This window comes from Psittacula echo (assembly GCF_963264785.1).
Source record: "Psittacula echo genome assembly, chromosome: 4".
In the NCBI taxonomy this organism is placed as follows: Eukaryota; Metazoa; Chordata; class Aves; order Psittaciformes; family Psittacidae; genus Psittacula; species Psittacula echo.
In genome coordinates, this window is record NC_137738.1 from 38,139,075 (window position 1) to 38,158,708 (window position 19,634).

Below are 19,634 nucleotides of genomic sequence, written 5' to 3' on the forward strand. Positions count from 1 at the left end.
TACAGATGCAAACTGCCACACTTCTTGGTCAGTGTGCAGCACAGTGGTGGATGGAGTAGGTCAGTCCTGGCTCGTGAGGTCAGATAACAGCTGCTAACTGTCTTGTGAGATAGTTTTGTGACAGTTGTGACAGTTTTGTTCTTTGCAGGCTTGGCTAAGTCTGTAATGCTTATGCTCAGTCCAAGTTTGTGCTTCTGTAGCTTATAAGCAATTCAGAGAAGATGAATTCTTAAGTGCTTTACAATATCTCATGTTTCCAGGCTTATTACTGTGTCCTACTTGCATTTAGCCTTTCTTTTTTAATGTCTCACAAGTCTGCCCTTCCAAAGTTCACTCTTTCATATTACCTCTGTGGGAGCTACGCAAAGTAAATTAATAGTTTGTTCTTTGCTTGTGGTGATACAGCTTTTACATGAATTGCCTATATTAGCTCCACCTGGATTCTCAGCTTTAAGTTACCTTTTCATCTGCAGAAATGTAGCCTTTTTATCTCAGAAATGTAGCCTGTGGGGAAATGTATTTCAAATGTTTCACCAACCAGCATCGGATATGCCTTTTAACATTGTGTAATTCAAACATTTATATTGTGTTAATACTTGAGGTTATGAGCTCAATTGGAAATGCTGGCATGAATATCTCACCTCAGCTTTATTGCTGAGAGGACAATTCAAAATTAGGATCTTTTTGTTTGCTTTATTTTGGATTTATTTCAAATTTATTTCTATGAGTCTCAAATCCTACAAAAACTTGTGCTATGTATTTAACTTTTTTGCTCTAAGTCTTTTAAAGCATCACTGTGCGTAGTCAAGTCACCATCTGTGACAGTGTTTGCAGAACTGGGACTTCAGCTTAGGGGTGATTGGAAATATTTTGACTAAATTCTTCTTGGAGGGGGGCTGTTACTGAAAAATATTTATAAAGCTAAATTCAATATTTTTGAAAATGTTGATTCTGTAAAAATGAAACTTTTCTATTTAGATAAGCTTTACTTTTGCTTATGTGTTCCAGCTCTCTTTCCCCAGTCCTTGTTCTTAAGTTGTTAAAAGTGTGGCTTTGCTTCTTATCTATAGATTTCAGATTCAGCATCTAAACATTTTTTGCTTTTTTTTCTTCTTGTATAAATCCAAGAGGCAAAATTGTTTTATATGTTATTCTGCGTTTCTTCCAGCTGTGATGATATAATCGATTGCAGATGATTGGTCATAATAGTAAAAACCAAAAGTAGACTGAGAGTGAGGGTAGACAGTTCAGATAATGCTAAGAAATTACACTTATTCTCATCAAAATGTAGGCAAACAAGCCACTGTTTTTGCTAAGCAGATTTAAATTAAAAGGCAATTCTTTCTAAAATCACACATTTTTCTTCTGAATAGTAAGATTATGATATCCAGGCATATTGATAAAGCATACATCAAGAAGTCTATTTTCTCATTTGCAACAAAACCCATAAGTTTATTCTATTTAGATGGACAGTTTCTCTGGTGATGGATAAGTTATGATTAGGCGTAGTGTTTCAGACAGAAGATTAAAATTTATTGCTTAGATATTATTCCAAACCTGATATAATTCACGTCTAGAGCTATGGCTCAATAAACAGAAAGTATTGGTGTCTAAAAATCCTATACAAGCCAAAATTGCCTTAAGGGCCATGAAGATTTAGCTCTGGTGTTATAGTTCAGGTCAGTAGTTTTTTGGATATTTGTTTCAGTGATGTGTATTGATAGACAGTAAGGAATAAAATGCAATAGTTTATTTAGCCCTTTTAAAAATTAGTCACTGATATCAAGTGCTTCAGTGGGAATAGGTCTGAGCACTAATTTCTCTTTAACAAGAAAATGAGTAGAAAATACACTTTAAAAAGCAGTCTAATTTCTAATACACTTTACAGGTTCTTCCTAAAGCCGTTAATAATGTAGGTTATTGGGAAGTATCCATAGTCTTGCTGACTCTTTATGGAGTATTGCATGATACTTGGTCCTGTAAATCCCAGTTTGTGAAAACATGGTTTGTAAGTATCTTGGTTCAAAAAATGAAATAGCCATTTTTAACTCTCAAAATCATAGGGAAAGGTCAGAAATTGATCGTGCTGTGCCCTTAGATTCAGAAACCAGGCAACCAGTAGAAATATGTTTTTAAATTTCCATCCATTCCGTTGTGTTCAAACCTTCATTCATAGTACAGTAATTGTGTACAAAATTTCTGATTGTTCAAGGTTGGCTCAAGATGTTTTAAATCTTGTTCTTGAAATGTGAGCTAACCTAGTTTCATGATTGCCAAAGCATGAGCAGAAGTGAGTGTGTACTCATTCCTCCTTTTTGAAATGCCTGGGTCATATTAAAAAACAGGAGACTATTGTTCTCCTACTTTGATGTCCCTTCTGGGTATTCTATTTATAACTGGTTTTGTAAATAATTTTATTAACTGTAATATTTATAGCAAGTTTAAAAAGACCCAGAGGTTACACCTAGGAATGTTGAAACTTTATTCTATGTTTGCTTTTTCCAGCCTCATCAAGAAACATAAAAAAAATCTGTGACACTTTGTTCAACCAATACCACCCAAGACAACTAGCCAACAGTTAATGTTACACATCACTAGATTATTTTTGATACATTCTGAAGGAAAACGGAAGCTCCTTACTGATAAGTCATGAACAGAAAGACAAAGTTGAGCAAGTAAATTTGTTACAAGTACTGTAGATAAGGCAGAGAGGAGCTGAAATTGTTCCATTAGAATATAAAAGTCTAAAACTCCTTGTTAGGCACATAATAAATAAGCACTGGGTGTAGTCTTTGAATACATTTAGGAAAACAACACTGGCATAAAAACCACATTTTGACATTTCATTAAGGGAGTGTCATTTAGCACTAATTCTCTCATTACCTCAGGGCTGACTTCACCTGTGCTTGTAGTTCTGAGAAGAATATCAATTAGTGATTCAAGATGATGCACCTGCCTCAATCAGGATGAAGGCTTAAATATAACCATTTTACTCAGGAGCAGAATTTTATTCTTGTTTGTGTCTTCTTTACTGAGGTAATACATAGCTATGGTGAGTTGTTAGCAACATACTCATACTTTGTAATTACTGACAAAATGTAAGCTAGTGTTTAATAAAATAACGTAGATTTTCTTATTTGAAATATGGTTCAATTTCTCTGGAAAGTTGGATTATGGTAGGAATAGTGTATTGTTTACTGGCTATAACAATCATCTAAATTCACCCTTCAATTTGCTGGTTTTGTTTTTTCCCTTGTACTCAGTTTTACTCAATTTCTAGAAGGTCCTTAAGTTGCGAAGAAAATATGCTGCAAGCACAGATGGCAGAGGTCTGTGATGCGTACTAAGGATGGCTCAGTCCATTCATTTAACACATCCCTTTGGTGTTCATAAGGCTAGAGTGCAGTTGCTTGGAAATCTCTGGAGAACACAGAAAATTTAGCTTTAAAAGAAAAGCTTAAAAGAAGGCAGTGTTTACAGTGCTATTTTACTTCCTAATAGCAAGTTGCACTCTTCATAATTAAAGGACAGTGAGGCCTCCAGTCAATGCAAAGTCTTTCCAGTGAAGAAAAATAGCAAGGGAAAATATAAGGGAAATGCTTGCAGAGAGCCATGAGCTTGCCTGGGAGGCATGCAGGTGGTGGTGAGGAGGTCTATGATGACCTACAGGTAATTAAAAAGCAGCTTTAGATCTGAGTTACTGGGTGGCTGGGCTTGATTCAAGTGGTTGGGAGCAGTGGACAATCTACCTGATCTACAGGAGAAGAATACCTGTTGTGAGTGCCTTTGATGTTCAACCTGTATTAGACTGTCCTTAAGGATTGATGTTGGCAAGATTTGTTTCTCTTTTCTTTACAGCCACTGTACTTAGGGAAATTGAAATAGCTACTTCAGCATTCTTTGTAAAGGAATTTTTTTTTTTTGCTAATTTATCTGCAGACTACTTACATTAAAAAAAGGTGGAGTTTTCCTTTTAAGATCTACAGTTAGACTGGGAAAACTAAGGTTTTTCTTTTGGTATTTTTTCTTCTGTTTTGTCCTGACTGATAATGGAAATAGAACCTATGTCTGTGAGAGTCTATGAGAGCCTTCACAAACTCTAAAGGACTGACCAATGCACAATAAGATACTGTGCATTGGTCAGTCCTTTAGGGTTTGTGAAGGCTCTCATAGCCTAACTTGTCTGATTTGAAGTTGTGGCTTAAAAACACCAGGGGTGATACATACTGAGTGAAAAAAGAAAATTATGTTGAGAAAACTATCTGAGCTCTGAAAAGAAAGTATGTAACAAAGGACTTTAGGTGGCAAAGTCAACATTAAGTGAAGAGGGTTCCTTGAAAAAGGAAACAAATCCTCTTTGGAATAACTGGTAAAATGTTCCTGATATCAGTGTAACTTCAGCCTTGAGAAAGATATTTCCCCACTGATAGAAAAGTCTGGTGGAGGAGGAATGGTGACAGTTCAACGGCTCCGGAAGCTGTGTGCCAACAGAGCTGCTTTCTATGAGTATAGTGTTTATGCCTGGGATATATCAAAGTAACACACATGGGCAGATCTATTTCTACAACTTCTAATTTTTTGTCAGGCTGCTACGTTCAGGGAATAAACATGGACTTTGGCTTTCATTTTTAGCTCTCCCAATCAAATGTGTGGACCAATGCATGTAAATGGTGAAATTACTAAAATTGAGACAGTGACTGCTTGTTATCTGAGATGCATTAGCTGGTTATATATGTGCTCCCAATCTACTACTAGCATATGAGTTTAAATCTGATGGGTGAACTTTCTAAGTTTAGTTTGCAATGGACTAAGATTATGCATGTGACTAGTATGGTTTATCTATTAAAGCATACATTAAAATGAGGTAATAATTTCTTATTAACTGTCGATATGCAAAGATGCCCTTGTGGCACAGGGAAAAGTAGGATGTTATAGGAAAGAAAACTATCATTCTTTCTTGCCTTTTTTCTTTCTTTTTTAATTTTTTTTTTTTTTCTACTCCGTGGTCCAAAACCATCCAGTCTTCCTAGACTTGTATTTGATAACTGTACAGTTACTGTCATATTTAACATTATTGCTATTTTTTACAAATTGATTATTGAAACATGCCAGGAAATAACTTAATAGTTGGATCATGTCCTTGTTCTGCTCTTCCCAAATAATACACCTTTGCAGTAAAGAAGCTTGTGAGTAGTTACTCCTTGCTGTTATGTCATGTGGTCCTCCTGTTCACCTCTTATTTTCTTTACACTAAAAAGCATTTAATTACCTGAGGAAGAGATGTGAATCAATAGTGAGCGTTGAAACAAATTTCATACCTTCAGCAACATGTCTATAAGCTTGGGAGAGGTGAATAAACAGATCGTAATGTTGAGAAAAGAAAGAAAAGAACACTAAATATTTTCTCACTTGTTATTTGTGGAAAGGGGGACCTTACTGCAGTACGACTTGCCTCTGTAGTACACTGCAGTGAAGACAGATTTTGTTGTTGTCTTACTGGTGCGATTCCTTTGCTTATGTTTGCAGGGTATATTTTTTTTTTGTGTTCACCTTTCATTTAGGTTGTGGTTACTGCTGCTGTTTAGAGGAATAAATGTAGCAAATAAGCCCCTAATGGCAAAGAATAGGTGACCTCACCTGAAGATATTGCTTATGAAAGAAGTTAGGTGAATTATCTCTTGCTCCCTGTCTTTTGATATTTAAGAACATTCTTCCAGGCACAACCCTCTGCTGTGGGTTGTTGTTGGCTTTGTATGTGTGTCTTTAAAGGGGTTTATCTAGAACTAGTTGATATTTTCTACTGACACTGAAAGCGGAGCAAGAGAGACCACTCTGTCTTTTTCTTTATAATTTTCTTTCTCTTCAAGGTTTTTTTTAACAGCTGCTATCCTATATTTTAGGGAAATGTTCTCTGCAGCACAGATTTGAACAATTCGTATTTCCTTATGCTGCTCCACTCATCTATCTTTGAATGAAATCAGACACTGATTTATGTGCGGCATGATGTTTTGGTTGTAACAGTACCTTCTGTCATGTGATTTGAGAAGACCCACACTCTCTGCATCCATTAAGGTGACAATCTCCAGGATTCTCATAAATACATCATTGCTGAGGTTACATCTCTGCTTCATTTCATAAAACAAAAATAAATGGTTCTCATGATGAAGAGAATGGGGGCAAATTTGTAAAACAGCTATAATGCTAAGAAAAGTATAAACCTTCTAGATAGAGCTCATGGGTTCTGCTCCCCGTGCTGCTCAAGAGTTAATGCAAGCAGATAGTGTTACTGCTCATGTAGCTGTGGCATAAATGTAATGCTTACTGTCTCACAGGAGCAATTTGTGAAGCTAAAGTTTGGATAATTTCTTCTTTTGTCTCCTCTATTGATCAAGATAACATATTTGATTTTTACTACAGCATCTTGATGCTTTTTGTTAGGATATTTAATGCACAGAATGCAATGAGTGGGAATAATTCCTGCAATATGTAGCTCTCACCAGCATCTTTAGATACGTGAATCCCTCTCAGGAATGGCCTTCTCTAGGACTTTTGCAGTGGAGAAGCAGAGCTGTCTTTGACACAGAGAAAAGTGTCATAAAAATCCTCTTAGTAAAATTACAGCCATGACAACGGTTAGAATTTACCTTTATACTGCTGTACAGACTCTGCTGGAAGTATGCAAGGAAAATGTCTGATTCTCTGAATATGGTGCAAATTGAACAGAGCTAGTAAACAGAAAAATCATTAAAAATTAGCACAGTATTGTGGGGCTCAAAGTATGTTGATGGTCATAACAAAAATCAGTTATTAGTAGCCTCACAATAACAAATACTCCTGCTCTTCACAGCTGATCCTTGTAACAAAAAATGGTTGCAGCTGAGATTGGATCTTTTCTTCAATGGTTCTTTAAAAGGAAAAGTGGTCCTCAGCCCATGGCCCTGTTGTAGTTCTTCAGTGACTACCACCTTGTGTAGATTTCTTTCATTGCACGCTTCCCCTCTCAGCTATTGCATGCATGTGGTTTGAAATGGATGTACCCACCAAGCTGGTACAGATGGATATGTTCTTGGCTGTTGCACAGAATTAATTAGCGTTTCCTATTCTATATATGCTGTTACATTGTACACGCCCTGGTAGCTGCGTGTGTTGAACAATGTATCTGTTATATGTTTGCTTTCTCCCTTAACCTTTCCCCTGCAGGGAGGAAGGCGTACAGTGTGCTGTCCCACTTTGGGAGTGTGGCAAATAAATAGACTTTGAGAGGACCTTCTGGCTTGTCAAGTCTTGTCTCTCTCTGTCAGACATCTATGTTACATAATGCTTCCGTGAGCTGAGCAAGATCCAGCCAGACATCAGACCTCTTTTTTTTCTGTGCTGCTATTGGAAAACTGTTCTACTACTTCCATAGAAGGGATAGAATGCTTTCATTTTCAGCTTCAGATTGTTTCCGCCGATTGTTTCTGCCTTGTTTTTTTTGTTTATCTCATGTTGATCTTGATCTTAATTAGCTTTTTTCCTTCTAGGCTCTTTATCACAGAGAATCTACAGGCAACAATTTTTTTTTCTCATCATATGTTTTGGTAGGCTGTTGTACTGTTAGTATAGGTGTGACTGTGTTTGAGATAACTGTTATTCCATCAAAATTAAAGCTGAGAAAAATAATTCCGAGTGAATTTAGTTTTTTATTTCTTGAACTCATGAGCTTGACTTAGAGTAGAGTTAGTGCTGTACTGATGTATGAGAAAATCCCATCCTACCTTAGAATTTTGGTAGGAGCCCTGCCGCATTTATTTTCTAATATGCGTTGCCTAAACATCTAGCAAGATGCTGTTTAGTTCCCCCTGCTCACGTTAGGGAAGTCTTTAAGAATAATCCTACTGCTTTCAGATAAGTCTGCGTTGAACAAAGTTCCCCATAAAATTGGGAAATACATCCTAATTTCCTTCCAAAGTGTAAGATGCTTGGTAAGGGCAAGTCAGCATTGAGGCTGTCTTGCCTAAATCTGGGACCTAAGGCAAGTCATAAAAGCAGTATGGCTCAATCTGTCCAGCTTCAGGTCCTGGGGTAAAACCCTCCATGACTGCAGGTTATGGCCTATAAATATATGGAAATGTCTCCATCTGTGTCCTTCTCGGCATATGAGAAGCCCTATATGAGGCCACATCGTTTACCCAAGTACAGGGTCTTGAATGGGACTGCAGTTCTGAGCCCACAGTGGGGGCTGGTGGATGGTGTGTTCGCACTGGGCACAGCTCCTCCTCTCTTTTCCCCTCCATGAAGCCATGCAGGCCTATGGCATTACTCCCAGTCTGGCGTATGTCTGACTCAGACAAAAAAGCAGACTGACCTGCTTGCTGTATCTGGTGTTGAGTCACAGACTGGAAAAGAGGCTGTTTAGCTGTGCTGTAAGTTTGTGAGAATCTAGGGCAGTTCAGTGCAAAAGGCTGAGGAACCTGAGGTTTTGTGTTTGACACTACATGTGGCAGGTTTGTCTGCATTCTAGTATGACTATGGCTGTCGTAGTTTGATCTGTGGCAAACAATGCACATACCTGGAAAACTGCACTTATTTCTACTGGATTTACAATGGACGCCCAAGTCAGTCTGTTGCTGAATTTTCTCTCTGGTGGCTGAAGCTTTTGAGGAATTTAATTTTTTTTTTTTTTTTTTTTTTTTTTTTGAGGAGTTTAGGGTGATTCAGAAGTCTTCCTCTTTGCAATCTGCTATTTCAAACTATCTCTGCAGAGGGGGGATGATGGATCTCTTCAGTAACCCCTTGCTTGCAAAGGTCTGTGTCTAGAAGTGATCAGCATATCTGATGTTATTCCCTCAATAAATTAGGCAAACATTACAGGTGTGGATAGCATAAAATTAATGCTTCTCTTTTTGAACAATTTCTTGTTGCTTTTAATAGATTCTTACTTGTAATCCATCTGCTCCTCTTGCCTAATTGATGTTCATCATCAATCCTGTGCTCATGGCAGGCATAAAATATTAAGAAAACCCTGGAGACTTCACCTGTCTCCATAGCTGAAGTCAGTTTGAGTTCTTTCGTAAAGCTGCTGATTAGCTTCCTGAATGCAAGCATAGAAAAGAATTTGAGAATCAGCTTTGGTATTGTTTGAGCCATGAAGTTCAAATATTTCTGTATTATGAAGAGGTATTTCTGAAGTTCTTACAGATAGAGTCTTTTATTCCAAGAGAACCATGAAGCCTGAATTCTTAACTGTCATGAACGCTGGTCAGTCAGATTAGTGTAAGTGGCTTTAAAAATGGTACCAGATCAGTGTATGTTAAATTTACATCCATTTTTATTTCATTTTTATGAGCAAAGGCTGCATGTGGTACAGGACGTCTTGGAATGAAAGCCTTTTTTTCTCTTTACTGTGACTGTTTTCCTGTACTAGCTCAACTATGATTTTTGCCATAGGAATGTTGGTAAGACTTAATTCTCACTGTCTGAGCTGTCCTTGTCCCCTTTTCTACCTATCCATCCCTTGTTTGCTTTTAATAACCAATGGTAAATCAATGTAACTTGCAGTCTCCAGGTCTACTGAGACCTTCTGCTACATGGATATCTTGTTGCTCCACTGAGCTCAGTATGTTCACTTTGGTGGGTCTCCTTTGCTTTTCCTTCTGTGAATGACCCCCTTAATTGGATAAATGCATGATATAATACAAGTTTGTTTTTTTTGTTTTTTTTTTTTTTTTTTTTTAAACAGGAAATTATGGGGAAAGTGGAATGGAAGCCTTCAAAGAGCTGGCTGCCCAAGAGGGTCTCTGCATTGCTCACTCTGACAAGATCTACAGCAATGCTGGGGAAAAGAGCTTTGATCGCTTGCTCCGCAAGCTGCGTGAAAGGTTACCCAAGGCTAGAGTGGTGGTTTGCTTCTGCGAGGGAATGACAGTGAGGGGGATCCTCATCGCCATGAGGCGCCTCGGAGTGCTTGGGGAGTTCCTGCTGATTGGAAGGTAAGGCTCTGAGTATGACTTCTCTGCCTGTCCTCTTCCTCTTGTCTTGAAGGTAGTCCTTTCCTTTCAGAACCATGCCACTCAAGCTGCCTGTAATTTCCGTGTTCACTTGCCTAATGAATGAAAACAAGTGGAAAGGTGGTACAGCGGATCTTGAGAAAGGGATGTGAAGATGTGTGCCAACTTAATCAGTGGTGTTAACTTTTGCTGAAGTAAATGTTAATTGCTAACACTTTTATATGGATGTATGGCATTAGGGGTTTTTTTGCGCATTCTAGGGAAATGTTTCATACACGGATTTTAGAACCAAAATAGGGATTGAAGAATTCTGGTTTCAGAATGTGATCTGAAAGTGTGATGCGTGAGACAATTTCATGTGTTTCACTAATAGTGATTCCTGGTAATTTGAAACCCTGAATTACTGAATGGTTTGGTTTACTTGAACTTGTGATTGCAACTTGGCATTTTCAGTTGTACAATTTGTTCTGATCTTTGCTGTTGAAAGCCAAAGCTTCAAGGTTATGCAGGCTTGTTTGTTTTTTAAAACATCAGACTTGCTGATGGCTAGGTCGGTATGTATATGTGTTTTTATATTACCAGACTAACAGTGCAGATGTGTATTCGGCAGTCAAAGGCTGTCTTTATGGGAATGGTTGCTTTTTAGTTCTAGAGTTTATTTTTGTAGATATTCACTGAAATATGGTCATTTTAATTCTATCACATATAGTATATCAACATTTCCATTTTTGTGATGGTTCATATTTTGAGGCTTTTTTGACTTTCACCTTAATTTTTGCAATGCCTTTATGTCTTTTTTTTTTGATGAATATTGTTCAAATGACGTTTTGTCTTCTCTGCTAGATTGATATCTTTTTTTTAACCCCTCTATTTACTCTTCTTTCTTATTTATTTCTTAAACACCATTCCTTCAAAGCCATTGACTATTGTCTCCATGCCTACTTAGCTTCTGTTGCCTTTTAATTCTGTTGCCATTCTGATCTATCGGACTTCTTTTTGTCCTTTTTTTTTTTTTCCCCCCCTAAAGTCTTTGTGTCTGACATTGTCATCACTGGGATGCTCTTCTTTTGCTCTGTGCTATAATATTGGTCTTTCCCTGATTGTATTGCTCCTCAAACTCTACGATTATGATTTTTAGCAATCATATAGCTAATCTGGCCTAAGTAATTATTTGAAAGCAATCAATGGTTCTCTCCTTTCATCGTTCATTTTTGTTCCAGTTTTGGATTGCAATCTATTTGGAACAGAAGCCATATCTCTAGAAGGCTGTGTAGATAAGATGTAGCACATATGGAAAACCATCAGCATTAAAATAAAAACAGTAGGCAATATTGAGAATAGTCTTATGTTCTAGACTTGTGGATGTGCATCTGCATCGTTCAATACACATAGTTTGAAATGAATAATGGAATGTTTCAGGACTGACATGTACTAAGCACATTTTTTCAGTGAACAGAAGAAACGAGCTATAACAAAATTGGTCTGGGTAAAAGCATCCATGGTCTTTTTGTAAATGCCCTGTAGCTTTCAGCAATGCTGTGCCACCTTCTTGTATTGTCACTCTGTAATGGTGTTTGTTGACCTGTTTTTTGGTGACTCTTGTCACTGTCTATACATAGAGACAAAGGAAAACCGTTTCCTACATTAAGCACAAACCGTAGGTACATTGGTGGTGCAAACCTTAGTTTCCTATTAGGCCATTTACTTGATCCCATACTCCATGATACATGGAACATTTCAGCTTGAAAGTTTGAATACAATCCTTTATCAAGCATTATGATACTCTATTTAGTTCAATTGTTTGAGAAGCCTCTTAGAATCTGTCCAACACCATTGCTCTGAACTTTTTGTCAGAAATTCTCACCTATTAAATGCTAATAATGGAATTTCTCCGGAAATCACATTGTTTTTCAGATAGGTTTTCACATACCCTTGTTTTGTACTGACAATTGAATCTGGAAGACTCCTTTTAGGGCTGGGTGGGATGTTCTGATTGTAAAACAGGCTGCCTATTGCTTTGTATTGTCTGGATTGTGCCCAGCAGCTGGTTGAAATAAAAAGTATTACAGGGATTGCACATGCATATTTGCAGAGGTAGAAGAAAAGACATTTTCTTTGAACTGCCCTAATTGATTTTTAAAAAGTGGCAAATCTAACCAACTTATTCATAAGTAAGTTGCACTGAAACTGTGGTGCTGTGGATTTGGTCATTGGTATATGATAGCAACCAAGGCATGCATTAACACTGCTCTGACATGCTGTTTAGTCTTTTCTTATACAAGTAGCCAGCTAAGCAAAAAAACAAAAGCCTTCTAAGAGCATTCTTTTAATGGAGGGAAGTGGGAGTGAATATGAAATCAAGATTTTTTTATTTATTTTTTTTTTTAATAATGAGCTAAACAAAGCCTTTAATTTACTGACAGGTTTATTATCAGCCACACTGTATCAATGCCATACTCTGCTCTGACTCACTGTGAAGAGGAAGCCTTTACAAAGGGACACCTGGCTAAATAGCTCTTTTCCTACTCTATCTTCAATATTGCTATTGATCAAAGCAGACAGGAAAAGTTTAGCTTAACTAAATTCAAGGTATCGGAAAGAGAGCTGAGAAATTTGACTTCTGTTTAATCTGGGAATGATGCACTGCGAATTACAGGGGATTACATTGAGCCAGGACTGGGTCATCAGACACTGGGGACTTTCTGGGGTGGTCTGACTCTTCTCAGGCATAGAGTTAGGACCCTGTTTGTGCTGTATCTAAGCAAGTATTCCCAAATTTGTGAAGGTCTAACTAGAAGTTCAGTCTCCTTGGTACTGGAATAGGAGTCTTTTGTATTAGTGAGAAGAAAAGGAATTTCTGAATCTGGAGTAAAGCTGGGATTAAGACAGGACAGGTTACAATATAAGGGGGAATGGCAGATGTTTAGAAATCCATAGTATCCAAATGTAGTGGTGAATTCAGTGAGAAAATTTATTAAGCTATGAAAGTAAGGATGATAAAGCTTTAAAAAGTGCCTGGTAATCAAAGGGAAAGAAGGCAAGAACTGATCATGGCTTTGTATTAAAACAGTGATTGGAATAGTATTGGAGTAACCAAAGACAAAAATTATGCTAGAAAATAAACTGTATTCTTAAGGGAAATGATGGGATAGCTCTTTTAGCAGAAATTAGTTTTTATGTGAAGAGATTAGGAAGAAAGATGCTCAACATCATGTGTCTAATCATGTTTATGCAGGCCACTGGGTTTTATATTACTTAATAAGCATCAATTAGGTTTTGTCAGAATCTTGCAAGATGGATGAATCTTATCTCTATCCCTTGGGATGATACATCAGGACAAGGCATGTAACTGACTTTCCAGCATCTGTGTGGGTAATAGAAAGCAAACGAAATAAGCAAAATAATCCTCCAGTTTACTCTGAGATCATTGGAGAGGAGACATGTTAGATGGTTGGAAATGAAAATGGTCTTTTGTAATTTGACAGTTTCTCAAACTCTTACATACAATGGTTTGAATGAGGAACTTTAGAAAGAAAGCGTATATTGGTGCATGTGCTGTCTTTCAATAAAACACTTGGTAATGGAGTATGTATTTTACTTACTAAGGAGTATTTATATCTTTACTTCCATAGTCTTTCCAATATTTAATGGTCTCCATTAACATTGCTCTAGGGGCTGTTGTAGAACTGTGAATTTTAAGTGTTGGTAGGGTCGCTTCTCCTGAAAGTTTGGACTCTTGGCAGTGAAGCTACAGTTGGGTTCTTTGCTGTGAACCCAGTGCAAAGGGTCAGGTTTTTCTCCTATATCTAACAAAATCTTTTTCATATTGGGTGTCAGAGCTTTCAGGATGCATAGTGTAATGGAATTTTTCCTAACTGCTTTCCCTTCACAAGTCAATATTAATAATGGTGGTTTTTGGCATTTAACTTCACCTTTTCTAAAATATTGGCAAGGCGTTGTCAGTGTAAGGTGTTCAGTTTTGTCCGACATTGTTGGAGGTGTGGAACCTGATTTCACTTGGGTGTAAATTTAAACAGCTTGTTGGTGAGTTGAGAGAGAACCATGCCCTGATGTGGTCAGTCCCTGGGTGACAGGGTGTGTGAGAGGATTTGGGCAGGTTCCAAGGGCAGTTATCACCTTCCAAAGCCTGGCATTCTCTGCCCAAACAAACATATGTAGTACCATTAAATTTGTGCACTACTTGACAGAAAAGTTGCCTACCTAAATAAGACCCATCAGTTACTAGCACTGTGACTACTGGGTGCCTGTTCAGTTTCATTAATGCAGAGGAATGAAGGTCTCTGAATCTGAGGACAGGGACCCAAATCATTATCTACAGTAATGACCTTAGTAGTCAAAAAAGAAAAACTGGAAGCAGAAATTGACAGGTCCATGGCATCGATTAGTCAGGGAGGAGAAAGAGTCTGATCAGGAAGCTGCTCCTTCAGGAAGGAAACAGGAGAAGGAGGTGACAGAAGTTACTCAAGGCAGAAATCATCAGATCCCTGAGTGAGCTTCAAGATATGTGGAAAGATTATGTCTGCCAGCCAGGTGAATGAATTGCTGCCTGGTTGCTCAGATTCTGGGATGCTGAGGCTGAAAAGTCAGGAACTGGAAGGTAAGAAAGCCCAGAAGCTGTGATATCTAGTGGGAGACCAGGGAACAGACAAAGAAATTGGAAGAAATGCAACAACCCAAAACCTTTGTAGGTGGCTCCAGTTGAGTGTGAAGGCAAGGTATCTCCTCAGGGATAATCTTATAAATTTGAGGGAAGTAGATCACTGTGGACAAAGGTGTCAGTTTAATTTGTCTTTGTTTCTCACTATCCAAATCTATTTTAATTGGCAATAAATTGAATTAATTTGCTCCAAGTTGAGCCTCTTTTGGCTGTGATGGTAGCTGTTAAGTAACCTCCCTGTCTTTATTTTGACCCATGAGATTTTTCATTCTATTTTCAACCCCTGTCCTGTTGAGTTAGGGGTATTGGGCAAGTGGCTGGGTGGGCATTTGGCTGGTCACAGTGGCTCATGCATTACCTACAAACTGACTGAATATTCTGCTGCTAGATTGAGATGTTTTTCATAAAGAAGGTGAATGTCAAAGGATGCTATGGCTGTAAGTAAGACAACTGAAAAAAAGATGCAGTACTCTCTCCAGTGCACAGTGACTTCATTCACGACAGAGGCTGCCTCCTGTTTATGAAAAATCAGTGAGAAACGTCCACATTCTCCCAAAGGAGATAAAGTGCTTTGCAGGACCAAACTCAACTTCCAAACAATATGATTAGCTATTATTAAGTACATAAGAGATTACAAAAGAATCAGCAAAAGCCAACAGTATATTGTCAATGGGGAAAATCCCCATGCCTTCTGCTTGCCTAGACTACCTAAGGTAAGTTTGGGTCTTACAAACCTGGCAAAAACAGTAGATACTGCACAGTATTGCTCATTATAGTGTTTTATGCCAACTTGCTATGAGTGGAAATGTGGTGTTAAGAAAACTGGTAGTAATCTAGCATGCCAAATGGATATGATTGATAGAATAAAAACCATCAGCATGCTATGAGGTGATTCTTTTGGGGGAGGGTAGTCTGAGTGATAGAGTGGTTTGAAAGCCTAAAATAAAGGTGGCAACACAAGTAACATGCTGACAAATAGAAAGATAGTCATTTAAGCAGCAAAAGGTTGGTTTATTCATGCTGTTTACAGCAGGAAGAGGATTGTTTTATCTGTCTGGTACCTCTGTAGCCAAAGATGCTCAGAATGACTGTTACCGATAAGTCTGTTGCTATTGATGCTCCAAATTGATGGAAGACTCTGTATTTAAATACGTGTTTAGATATAATCAGAGGTTTAGCTGGCCTTGGATTTAAATTGCTATATTAAAATTCAGGTAGATTCCATGAAATGCTGCAATAATTCATGATCAGTTCTCATATTCTTTCAAAGTCTAACTGAAATTGCCAGTTAATTAAAATGTTGTCAATGAAGATAGTCACACCTAACAACATCAGCTCATTTCCTGAAAATTATTACTGTTAGTAATAAGAACCATTGCTAATATTAAAGTCTGGAACCTCAACACATGTCAGTCTCTACAAATTTCTATTCCTTATTCATGGTTCAACTTGCAGTTACAGTCTAGCCCCTGCTAACTATGGTGAGAAATTATAATCAGTATGGATAAAAAGAGCATTATAGAATCATAGAATAGTTAGGGTTGGAAAGGACCTTAAGATCATCTAGTTCCAACCCCCCTGACATGGGCAGGGACACCTCACACTAAACCATGCCACCCAAAGCTCTCTCCAACCTGCCCTTGAGCACCCCCAGGGATGGAGCATTCCCAGCTTCCCTGGGAAGCCCATTCCAGTGCCTCACTACCCTCACAATAATGAATTTCTTCCTTATATCCAACCTAAACTTCCCCTATTTAAGCTTTAATCCGTTACCCCTTATCCTATCACTACAGTCCCTGATGAATAGTCCCTCCCCAGCATCCTTGTAGGCCCCCTTCAGATTCTGGAAGGCTGCTATGAGGTCTCCACGCAACCTTCACTTCTCCAGGCTGAACAGCCCCAACTTTCTCAGCCTGTCTTCATACGGGAGGTGCTCCACTCCCCTGATCGTCCCTGTGGCCCTCCTCTGGACTTGTTCCAACAGTTCCATGTCCTTTTTATGTTGAGGACACCAGAACTGCACACAATGCTCCAAGTGAGGTCTCACGAAAACAGAGTAGAGGGGCAGGATCACCTCCTTCGACCTGCTGGTCATGCTCCTTTTGATGCAGCCCAGGATACGGTTGGCTTTCTAGGCTGCAAGTGCACACTGAAGCCGGCTCATGCTCATTTTCTCATCAACCAACACCCCCAAGTCCTTCTCTGCAGGGCTGCTCTGAATCTCTTCTCTGCCCAACCTGTAGCCGTGCCTGGGATTGCTCCGACCCAGGTGTAGGACCTTACACTTGGCATGGTTAAACTTCATAAGGTTGGCATCAGCCCACCTCACAAGCGTGTCATGGTCCCTCTGGATGGCATCCCTTCCCTCCAGTGTATCAACTGAACCACACAGCTTGGTGTCATCGGCAAACTTGCTGGGGGCGCACTCAATCCCACTGTCCATATCACTGACAAAGATGTTGAACAAGACCGATCCCTGAGGGACACCACTCGTTACCGGTCTCCAGCTGGATATTGAGCCATTGACCACAACTCTTTGCGTGCGGCCATCCAGCCAGTTCTTTATCCACCGAGTGGTCCACCCATCAAATTGATGTCTCTCCAATTTAGAGACAAGGATGTTGTGCGGGACAGTGTCAAATGCTTTGCACAAGTCCAGGTAGATGACATCAACTGTTCTACCCCTGTCCATCAGTTCCGTAGCCCCATCATAGAAGGCCACCAAATTGGTCAGGCAGGATTTCCCCTTAGTGAAGCCATGCTGGCTGTCACCAACCACCTTGTTGTTTTTCATGTGCCTTAGCATGCCTTCCAGGAGAATCTGCTCCAAGACTTTGCCAGGCACAGAGGTGAGACTGACTGGTCTGTAGTTCCCCAGGTCATCCATTTTCCCCTTCTTGAAAATGGGGGTTATATTTCGCTTTTTCCAGTCATCGGGATCTTCAGCTGACTGCCATGATTTTTCAAATATGATGGCCAGTGGCTTAGCAACTTCATTTGCCAGCTCCTTCAGGACCCGCGGATGGATTTCATCAGGTCCCATGGACTTGTGTACGTTCAGGTTCTTAAGATGGTCTCGAACCAGATCCTCTCCTACAGTGGGCCTAAGGTCTTCATTCTCACAGTCTCTGTATCTGCCTTCCAAGACTTGAGTGGTGTGATCAGAGCATTTGCCAGTGAAGACTGAGGCAAAGAAGTCATTAAGAACCTCAGCCTTCTCCAAATCCAGGGTAGCCAGTTCTCCCAATAGCTTCCGGAGAGGGCTTACAATGTCCCTAGTCTGTCTTTTATTTGCAATGTACCTATAAAACCCCTTCCTGTTATCTTTAACATCCCTAGCCTAGTTTAATTTTAACTGGGCCTTAGCTTTCCTAACCTGGTCCCTAGCTTCCTGGGCAGCATCCCTGTATTCTTCCCAGGCTGCCTGTCCCTGCTTCCACCTTTTATAAGCCTCTTTTTTCCTTTGAATTTTCCTGAGCAGCTTCTTATCCATCCAAGGAGGTCTCCTGGCCCTCCTGCTGCACTTCCTTCTAGTTGGGATGCAACACTCCTGAGCTTGGAGCAGGTGATCCTTGAATATCAACCAACAGTCTTGGCCCCCCCTGCCCTCTAGGGCTATATCCCATGGAACCTTACTAAGCACGTTCCTGAAGAGGCCAAAGTCTGCTCTCTTGAGGTCCAGGGCAGTGAGCTTGCTGCACGCTCTTCTCACTGTCCTGAGCATCTTGAACTCGGTGCTGCTCACCTGGAAGAATATGCTGTGAATTTTATGTGAATCGTCTTGAATAATGCTACTCAAGGGTCTTCACGTAATTCACTTAGGGACATGCTTTTCCAAGTGTGTCTGTGTGATACCGGGATTCTTTATATAAATGGTTAGGAAACAAACCAGTTTCTTATTTTAACTGTGTTAGTAGAAATATAACCTAATAATTGTTAATGTTGGAATTTCTGCAGTTTATTTCTGGTGCTTTTCGGTGCTCAAATAGAAGTGTAACTTAATGCTGTTCTAGTAAATACATGAGCAAAGCCATCCCTCAAAATATAAAGCTTTTTTTTTTTTAAAGTTTAGTTTTTTAATTCTAACCACGAAAATAATCAGCTTTTTTTTTTTTTTTTGCAAGAAAAACAGAAATTAAAAATGAACCTCTCCTGAAATGTTTTACTCATTATTATTATTTAAGAATAATTATTTTTTTTTCATGCCAAGTCTTGGTATAAAAATAACATTTCCTGCTCCAAGATAGAAATAGGTATTATCACTGTTAGTAACAGTTACAGTCCTTGAATAGCTAGAAAACATTGCCATTAAGGCTAAGTTATTGACTGAAGGTGATCAGAATTGCCTTAGCTGTGTTCATACAAACAACATATTTTGACAGGGCAAGCACATCAAAGAAAAAGTTGTTGCAATTTCAACACTTTTCTATGGAATCCTGGAGAACAGTCACTGAAAAGCTTTGGAGCTCCTGTGAATAATCAGCTGGCTGTGTTTTCATTGCAGCAATTTACTGCTTGTTTAAGCCTTTGGCTCACTGACCAGAGAAAGTAAAATAAAGAGGAGTGTACAAGGCTGTGATGAAAGGTCCTATGTTTCCATATACTACCTGCTTTTCATTCATTACCTGCTTTTGTTTCACAAATGCCCTCAATCTAATGGCCTTGCTGGAGAATCTCTGGTACCTTTCCAAGGCTGGAAAATGCATCCAGCATTCGGCAGTCTGATGAGCTTAATTCATCTGAACAGAGGGTAGCCCTGAAGCATCTGTATGAACACACAGTGTGAAGTTTTAGGTCATGCAAAGGTTGTGATCTGACGGCCAAATACATAATGTTTCTAAAGCTGAATTTAAACTGGAATCAAGGCAACTGGCCTACGGTGGTAGATCCTTAGACTAATGCTTTCTTGCTGAAATTTTCAGCAAAACCAAATCCTTTCCATTTCTGAGGCACAACAGCGCTTTAGG

At 39.0% G+C, this 19,634-nt stretch overlaps 1 protein-coding gene across 2 annotated transcripts in view; it reads left to right on the top strand.

Moving 5' to 3' along the window:
• The window catches only part of GRM1 (glutamate metabotropic receptor 1), a gene marked incomplete at its 5' end in the record, with an annotated part of 170,642 nt that overhangs the window by 26,901 nt on the left and 124,107 nt on the right, over positions 1–19,634 (top strand). For both annotated transcript variants that reach the window (XM_080616429.1, XM_080616430.1), the window contains one exon: positions 9,722–9,971. In XM_080616429.1, the coding sequence (XP_080472555.1) occupies positions 9,722–9,971 (250 nt within the window). The remainder of the gene's footprint in view (positions 1–9,721; positions 9,972–19,634) is intronic.